We start from the raw sequence: 9,158 nt of genomic DNA, 5'->3' as shown, positions 1-9,158 counted from the left end.
AGGCGGCCCGCCCACGCGCTTCGCGAAGCGTGTTTCGATTGGTTGGCGACGCTGGCGCAGGTGCGCGGTTCCTATTGGGTGTGGGCGGAGCGCGAGCCGCCGAGGCTTTGGCGGAGGCTGCAGGTGAGCGCGCGCACGCGCCGCGGCTCCCGCCCGCCTCGGGTGCGCGCGCGCGGGCTTGCAGAGGAGGTGAACGAGAGCGAGATTGCGGCGCCTGTCGCCTCTGCTCCGCCCCCTCCTCCTCCTCCCCCTCCTCCTCTTTCGTCTCGGCCGCCGCCGAGGCCCGGAGGGAGGGAGTCGCGTCCCCACCCGCCGCGCCGCCAGTCCGACCCTCGGTCCGGCCGCGTGAGCAGCCAGCCGAGCGGAGCTCTGCGCGGAGACCCGAGCGGCGGCCGCCCCTCTGCAGGTGCCTGTGAGGAGTCGCCCGGGCCGCAGCCGCGTCCCCAACCCGCCGGCCGCGCACTCGCTCACTGCGCTCCCGAGGGGCGGCCCGGCTGTAGGAGGCCGCCGCGAGGCCCGGCCTCAGCATGAACCGCAGCCACCGGCACGGGGCGGGCAGCGGCTGCCTGGGCACCATGGAGGTGAAGAGCAAGGTGCGCGGGGCCGGGGCTGGGCGGAGTGGCCGGCTGATGGGGGCCGGGGCCGGGCCTGGGGGAGGCCGGGGGCGGCCGGGGGGACTGCCCCGGTGTCTGCAACGCGGGGGGTGCGGCAGTGGGGTGCGGAGGCAGGAGGTGGTGGATTGTAAACTTGTTGAGAAGGGGGCGAAGGAGGGGCCTTGTGTTTGTTCCTGGCCCAGGTGGGAAGACCCATGGAGCACTTAATCTCCTTGAATCTCATTCCTGTTAAGGGATGGGAGGCGTCTGAGCGCAGTGTGGGACGAAGGCTTGGAGGTAAATTCTAGCCCCTGGTCTCCGAGGAAAAGCTATTTGGAAGACGCGTGGTCACAAAGTGTTACCCCTTTCTGTGGTTCAAGGGTGCATCGAGTGGGGTGAAAGGGAGAGCCCAGTGCACTAAAGGGACCTTTTAAAGTTCGCTTTGCTTCCTGTTAGGGATTTTTCCAGCACTACCTTTGGTACGCGTTTAATCTATAAAATTAACACTATCACCTTTCGTTTGAGTAGCCCTTTACAGTTTGAGGCTGGATGCTCTTATTCCATCGTGCTACCTTTTCACATCAAGTGTTTTCCTTCTTGACCAATGGTATGCCAGTCTGCTGATAATTCCCGCCACATCCCCTGAATTCCTAAATTGCAAGGCTGCTTGAGCTAGTCTTTAGGGATTAGGTAGAGAATGCTTTCCAGAGGGGGGTTTTGAGCTGGAATTTGAAGGTGATGGGCAACCACAGCCACATTTTCTGCAAGCATTTCATGGGTTGAAGAGCCAAAGAAGTTTAGATGATCTAGTTTGATTCTCTTGACAAAAGGGAGGGGTCAGAAAGGTTAAGACTTCGCCGGGCTCTGCTTTTATGACAAAACCTGGAAGCCTTTTTACAGAATAACTTCTAGACTCTATAGAATAAAACTGTTTTTGAGAGCACTAAAAATAGTTAAGAAAAGCAAAACACCTGCGAGAATGGGAGAACAGTACAAGCATATCAGCTTCAGAAATGATGAAACAGGGCAAATCCCAAATCAGGGAGTGGTTTTGAGTGAAGTGGAGGAAAGAGAGCGCCCTGGAGCCTGTGGGTGGAATGGCTTTATTATCTTGAGTTGATAAGCAAAGTTCTGTAAGTTGCTGTAACTGAGATCTGCATTCACTTTAAACATCATTTAAATGTTATTTGTAACTTCTGGAGCAGGAGGGGCAGTAGTTTCACAGAAACCGTCCTGTTTAATAAGAACAGAAATGTAATTATAGCAGTTGAGGGAATGTGCTCTTCCCCGTGTCCTCAGTGGAACCGCTAGAGCAAATGGAAGACGTGCTTGAGCTAGGGGTTAAGATGATTCCAGATATACAGGGTTTTTCCTCGAGCGGTGTAGTGGCCGGAGTGGCCCTGTGCCCACTGGTTGAACTTTCTCAGGCATTTCTGTCATGAATCTAGTTTGCATCTGTGGGGGTTGAGGTTAAGAAAAGACAAACACTTAGGATATTGCATAATCTTCTAATGCAGTTTGTGGTCCTAATCTTTGGTAGCAAGTCTTTAATTCTTCATCATAGGAAAAAAATGGGCAGAGATTCTAGGTGCACTGATAAGTACAATCAAATGGTCATTTATCTCCTGGACGGGCAAGCTGGAGCACTCTGGGACTGGGATTTCAGGCTTTCTGGCCCCTTCTCTTCTGTCCGCTAACCTGTGAGTCTTTCCCACACGTATGTCTGTACTACATGTTATATATTTGAGCTGTCAGGCTGCACTTATAGTGAACCGTGTCTCTGAAATAGAATCAAGGCTTTCTGAGAACCTGCACTGAATGAAGTGTGGTTCCTCTGTTGTGCTGGAAGTTGGTATGTAGACAGAATATTAGGTTCTGTTTTTAGTGGGTCTGTGACACCTTGTGTTTTAAATATATGCTGTTGACACATTTATTTTTAGCGGATTAAATGAAACACTTGTCCTCTTTATCATTTACAAAGTATTTGGACAGATGTTTGAAACAGTATTTCCCTTTGTCAGCCGCCTTAGAGATAGCACAGCTTTTTACAAAACTGATGGTCAAGAGGTTGTAACCGCAACCCCGTGATGTGCAGATAGATCCACACTTCAGATTCTCTTTTTCTTCCCCGTAGAAAACCGTGTCAGCTGTGTCACCTGAGTAGAGCGGGGAAAGTTCTTAATCGATAATGAAGGTGGAATCCTTTAATGACCTTGGAACAGTCTTTGGGCTGTACATTTTCTAATTATTATTCATGGGCAAGCAGTATTGAAATTAACTTTGCGGTTTCTTGAACGTGCCAGCGGATGCCGGACGAAGGTTCGTGTCCGTTCTTCCAGCAGATGCTGGGAGAAGGCCACATCCTGGGTGGCCAAGACAAACTAGACTGGCCTAAATAAGAGTTACAGACGCTTCACAGTGAATAGTTGTTGACTGGGTCTTAATTTTATCTCTGTCTTAGTATTTTTCTTCACATAGTAATACGTTCTCTTCATCCTGTTTTTCTGCAAGAAGCGTAAGTTTCTCTTGTTCGGTTTTGTTTTCTGCTAACATTTGCAAAAGGGCACGTCAGCTGTGAAGCCATACAGTTTTTCATTGTTTTTACCATAACATTTAAGGAAGAGAAGAACAAGTTGAGCAAAGGATTTTCACCCAAAAGCTTTATTGAGCAAAGTCGTTGGAGCCCTAAAATGTTCATGGGTTAGATGTTACTCTCATTCACGTGCCTGGGACAGTGATAAACCCTGGTGCGGATCCGTGGCACTAGGAGCTTTAGGTTGTGATACCAGGAGAAAGACCAAGGAGGAGAAACTGACTTTTGATAACATCATAAGACTGACTAGCTCTGATATGAAGGGTGTTGCCGAGTTTTTATTGACTTTGAAACGTGAAGGTGTGACTAAACTTTGAGAGTTTGAGGTATGAGTCACTTTATATTCTTGACCGATGTTGGTGTTTATGTTTTAGGAATGTGTCATGAAAACTCGTATTCATTAGAGGAGGTGGTTTGGGTGAATTTTAAACTTAATTTAATACTGATGAGTAGGTGTGGGTATTAGCAAGCAGATGAACTTCTTCGTTGTAACAGATACAGTGACTCGGGCTATCACATCGATCCTTTGGAAGAGGAACTGAGACAGTTGTGACCTGCTCAAATTATTCCGGTGGGGACTGTCTCTGCTGATGCTTAAGGCTGTGGTAGTATTACATTAGAATACACTAGTATTTCTTAGTAGTAGATATTTAGAAGAAAAAGGAGTTCAGTGGTTGAATGCATTTGGCAAACATTTGTTTAAAATTTAAAAAAAAATCAACTGGAGGACTCAACTGGGTGTTTAATATCTGGTCTGTCTCCACAGTGACCCCTAAGAGTGGGGTCATAGTTCTGTAGCATTCCTTGAGCTTACATGACCAGGGCGCTTTCTGAGGAAGGCTGATTAACCTTACCTGGGTTTCCCCCTGGGCCCATAGTCAGTCATAGATCCTGTTTATCGGGGACCAGATGAAGCCAGTCCTGAGTGCTGAATAACAGCCGCTTTAATAATCCGGCATTTGGAGAGCAGAGGTGTGATTCTAGAAGAATCAGAATGGGGCATGATAGAGGTGGTTTTGTGGTTCTTAATACCTCTCTGATGTCTTTGTCTTCTTTACCCACTCATGGATGAGCTCCTGCTGCAGGCCGTAGCCCTCCATCTGTAGGGCCCAGGCACTGTGCCAAGCATATCAACACTCCTTGCATTAATAGGATGGTTGTAGGATGTATATTTTATGTATTAATAAAGCTTTTTTCCAGCATTATTATAGGGAAGATGCTCCTTATTTCTAGACCTATTTCTTATATGATATACCTCCCATTTGATTTGTGCCTTCATGCCAAGAAGCTCAAAGTCCCTTCTTTATGTGTTGCTATTAATTCTTTCCACTTCCCGTGAAATCATAATTCGTTTTATGGGGGAAGAAACTTTGGTGCTTTTTGCTAATTGCCAAAATAAAGACTTGGGCACATCTTTTTTACCCTATGGCCTGGGCAGGGAGAGGACTTCTGTCAAGATCTGGGCTCCAGACAGGGTTTGAGCTGAGTCACTCTTGCGGGACAGTCCCCAGTGAGGCCTGGGAACCCCAGGGATTGAGTGGAGCCCCATCCTTGAAGGGAATGCCCCTCGGAGATGTAGCAGTGAGAAGGCACATTCCTGTCTGCCTTAATGCTATTTTATCTCCAAATAATGAGATTTGTGACAATAGACTGTGTCACTACAACACTCTTTCTTATTAAGAGAAACACTGCTACTGTTAATTTTCCTATGGGGTGCATTTTCAGATTGGGTCCTGTTACTTTTGTTTGTTTTTAATTAATATGTTCATTGTATTTATAGTTTGGAGCTGAATTTCGTCGGTTTTCACTGGAAAGATCCAAACCTGGAAAATTTGAGGAGTTTTATGGATTACTGCAACACGTTCATAAGATACCCAATGTTGACGTTTTAGTAGGCTATGCAGACATCCACGGAGACTTGCTACCTATAAATAATGATGACAATTACCACAAAGCTGTTTCAACGGCCAATCCACTGCTTAGGATTTTTATACAAAAAAAGGGTAAGTACCACTGTGTAGAGACATTGTTTTAGAAATAAAAGTAGTTTATTTTCCTCACGGGTAGGATTATGCATTGAATTCTCACTTTGTTGAATAGAACTGTGTCCATTCAGAAAGATGTGGTCTAAAGGCTGGGACTTGGGCATCAGAGAAAGATTCTCGTTTTTTGGTGGCAACCAACTTTCAAGTGCTGTATTTACTGCTTAATAACTACCTGAAAGAAAGTTACTTATTTAGAATGCTCTTCACAGAAATAAAGTTAGTTAATTATCTGGAAAATTAGATAGCAAGTCATTATTATGGAGGAATTTAAACACTGATATTAGTCTTGCAAAAGAACATTTGAAATAACCATCCTATATGACAAGAATTTTGAGTTGTGGAACTTTTTTTTTTTTAAACTATGTGGCCTCCCCCATGTCTGTGTGTCTGCCTGGCTGCACGTGGGCATGATGTGTGCCATTTATTTCTTTGGTTTTGGTAAATGAAGAGGTTTAGAAAGCCAGCATGACAGCAGCAAGCTTAGTATTGGTGGGATAATGAAAGCCTTACTGTGTTTATAAACCAACCCAGAAAGCAGTTTGAGAGAATGGATAGAGATTACCCTTGAAGGTGAAACTTTATTTCCCAGTTGATAAACGTTAGACCACTCCTAGGGCTTTGAAATTCCACTGGTTATATAGCTTTGCTTTTCTGGGTTTGGAGGAACTAAAGTCCACCAACAAAATAAACCTCCCAAGGGTGACATGTTCATAACACTTCACTGTTTACAGAATACGTAGAAACGCAGAAACTGATTTTCCCAAAGACCTCCGAGATGGATTTCATAGATACGTAACAGTCGTGTGGTGTGGTTAGAGTATTAATCTAGGAAGATTAATTTGGCGGTTGGGGATGAGTTGAAGTGAGCAGGGTCTTAGAGGGCCAGGAGCCGGCGGTGAAGGGGCGGCTTCGGAGGAGGTTAAAGAGGGCGTATCTGATATTTGAGAGTCTCTGTGCTCCCCACGGGATGGCGGGGAGTTGAAGAGGAGTCCAACAGAGAACAGCTTTCTGGGTTCGAGTCTGATGGCCGGGACAGTGTCATAAACCCAGAATTTGGAAGAGGGAGATTAGCTCGGAAAGAAAACGGGTTTGGCTTTAGGATATGTGGCTGGTGAGTTTTAACCATGCCACGTAGGAAATTGGAAATGGTAGACAGGAACTTTGGATTGAAATCTAGAGGCCCAGTCAGAGAACATTGAAAGTCTGTGGAAAAGTGATATTTGAGAAATTCTCTGGAGGAGACTTCAGGCCTCGTAGGGATGAAGACCAGGGATGAGCCCTTGGAAAGCTGTACAGACTTTGGAGATAAAAGAGCATCAGTAGAGGAGAGAAGACAAAGCAGTCATGTGGAACTTGTCATTTTAAGCAGAATAATATCAATCATTGATGAGTAGGCCTTTCTTGTTAGCAGTTGTAATTTTCATTAAAATACTTTGTTGTATTTGGAATGTGTATGCAGGCGTGGAGTGGTTATTTTTAAACCACTGCCATCCAACAAAATTTTGTTGGATTATCCTTTCTGTTAGATGATCGGAGTTGGATCATGCCACTACATGTTTTTTATTACTGGCGCTGCAACACTTAGTGAGTGTGGGGTCAATCCTCACATCTGTTAAGGGTGGTTATGTTCTGCTCTTTGCTTTTGAATATGTTTATATGTGAACAGAAGTTTTCTGTGTCCTAGAAATCAATGTCCAGTATAGTGAACAGCTCGTAGAATTCGATTTAAAAAGGGGCGCCTGGGTGGCTCAGTTAGTTAAGCTTCCCGTTCTTGGTTTTTGTTCAGGTCATGACCTCACGGTTGTGAGATCAAGTCCTGAGCCCTGGGTCAGCTCCCCACAGGGCACGGTGAGTCTGCTTAGGATTTTCTCTCCCTCTGCCCCTACCCCTTCCCCCGTCTTTAAAAAAAGAAAAGTTTTATTTAGAAATAGGCAGTGCATTCAACAGAACGTTTGTTTTTAAAAATATGAACATGGGGCGCTTAGGCTCAGGTCATGATCCTCAGGGTCCTGGGATCAGTCCCACGTCAGGGCTCCCTGCTCACCGGGGAGTCTGCTTCTCCCTCTCACTCTGCGGCTCTCCCTGCTTGTGTTCTGTCTCTTTCTCTGTCAAATAAATAAATACAATCTTGATTTCTTTTTTAAGATTTTATTTATTTATGAGAGAGAGAGAGAGCTGGTGAGAGAGAGCACAGGGCGGTGACGCGGGGAAAGGGAGAAGCAGGCTCCCTGTTGAGCAGGGAGCCCCACACAGGGCTCACTCAGTCCCAGGGCTCTGGCATCACGACCTGCGCAGAAGACAGATGTTTAACCAACTGAACCACCCAGGTGCCCTAAAATCGGTTAAAATATAAAAATACAAATGTAATACAAACATGACTTAAGGAAAGCATAAAAGTAAGCTGGTCAAGTCGTTCCTGTTTCCTGCCCCCTCTCCCCAGCCCCCCATTGCATCCAAAGTGAAATCCTACCTGCTTTGGACTTCCCCAACCTCATCCTTCTCCATCCCCCGGCTCCGTCGTCATGTCCAACCAGGCCCACCGTCATGTCCAACCAGGCCCACCCGGCCCGCAAGCTCCGTCTCAGACTTGGAAAGGGTGTTGCTGTCCCTGTGCTTCTGCTCTTGCTTTTCTCCTCACTCCTCACCAACCGCCCCCATCCTTCAGATCTTATCACACGCAAATAACTTCAAATGAGGCGTCTCTTTGGATCACCAAAGCCCCTTGACCCTCCCACCTTTATCAGACCTGGAATTCCCTTGTGTAAGTCTGAGTTATCTTGTTTATTGTCTGTCTTAACAGACTTACGTGCTGCCTTGTGATTCGCAGTGATACTTTCTTCTTGTGAAGCTCAACAGATGTTGAGCAGAAGCTGATTTTAGGCAAACTTCACTGAACAGTAAATTCAGGAAATTAATATAAAGCGTGGCGTTAAGTCCCGTAACATCTCACCGCTTAGTGACAGTTCACTTTGTTTCCTCGGCCTGTTGGTGCCAGTTTAGGAACCGATAGGGCAGCGGTCACACTTACATGGTACCAAGTGATTTAAAAAGAAAAACAAATTTTAAAACCATTTTGAATTTTAAAATCACGTGGTCTTTTAAAATCTGATACCTCTGCCAGAAGTTTCTTCGAAGTGAAAGTTCACAGTTGAGTGCATAAGCTATATAGTAGGAACTCAAAGATTGCATCGTCCTGTATCTTGAAAGGTTTTGTGTCTTACAGTAATGTATTGTTGGAGGAAACACCCCCCCACCCCACCCCACCCCCACCCCACCCCGCTCTAGGACGATTACCAGGGAAGCAGAAACCAAAGAAAACAAAATCCCTGCTGTCTGAGAAGTCAGGGTCGCACAGAGGACCCCAGATACTTTGCCGGGTCCTGTCCCCTTTTGGAGTGTAGAGGTTTCCCAGCCAGTCCGTGTGCGCGTTGTCACACTGGAGACACCGCCTGGTGGCCCAGGCCCCTCTGTCCCTAGAACTGTGCAGCGGACGATAGTTTGGGGGCGCGCTTGAAGATTACTTCTCAGTGAATCCGGCCGTGATTGCAAAATGCTCCAAGAGGGATGCTTCCTAATTGTCAGCTGAACTTTGAAGAACAGCGTAGGACACCAGTTGCTCACGACAGAAAGCTAGGTGTCAGCTGTGACACATACCTGTCGTTCAGTCAGTCACCAGGCCTGTTCCAGCAGTTCTAATTATTTTTCAGATTTGTTTCCCCATCAGCACCGGCTCTGCCAGAGCCCAGGCACTCTTCAGAATGATGGCAGTAACCGCCTGCCGCCTCCCTCAGGGTCACTCTCCCGCTTAAAGTCAGGGTGAGCTTAATAGAAAAACCCAAATCTTTGTTTTCTTCCCAGTGCCCTTAGGCTGAAGTCCATAATCCCTAGCACCCCTCCCCACTAGGCCTGTCCCCCCCCCCCCCCCCC

The 9,158-nt window shown here is 46.6% G+C and overlaps 1 protein-coding gene across 1 annotated transcript in view; it reads left to right on the top strand.

Moving 5' to 3' along the window:
• The first annotated feature begins 391 nt into the window (after positions 1-391).
• The window catches only part of LOC111141641 (par-6 family cell polarity regulator beta), a 15,440-nt gene continuing 6,673 nt past the window's right edge, over positions 392-9,158 (top strand). Inside the window, exons 1-2 of the mRNA XM_022494364.1 lie at positions 392-593; positions 4,967-5,189. Of these exons, the coding sequence (XP_022350072.1) occupies positions 528-593; positions 4,967-5,189 (289 nt within the window). The 5' untranslated portion in view covers positions 392-527. The remainder of the gene's footprint in view (positions 594-4,966; positions 5,190-9,158) is intronic.

Source organism: Enhydra lutris, unplaced genomic scaffold, assembly GCF_002288905.1.
Source record: "Enhydra lutris kenyoni isolate GAN:26980312 unplaced genomic scaffold, ASM228890v2 scaffoldscaffold6, whole genome shotgun sequence".
Classification (NCBI taxonomy): Eukaryota; Metazoa; Chordata; class Mammalia; order Carnivora; family Mustelidae; genus Enhydra; species Enhydra lutris.
The sequence above is the reverse complement of the archived record's forward strand: the minus strand, read 5'-3'. Positions and strand labels throughout refer to the sequence as shown.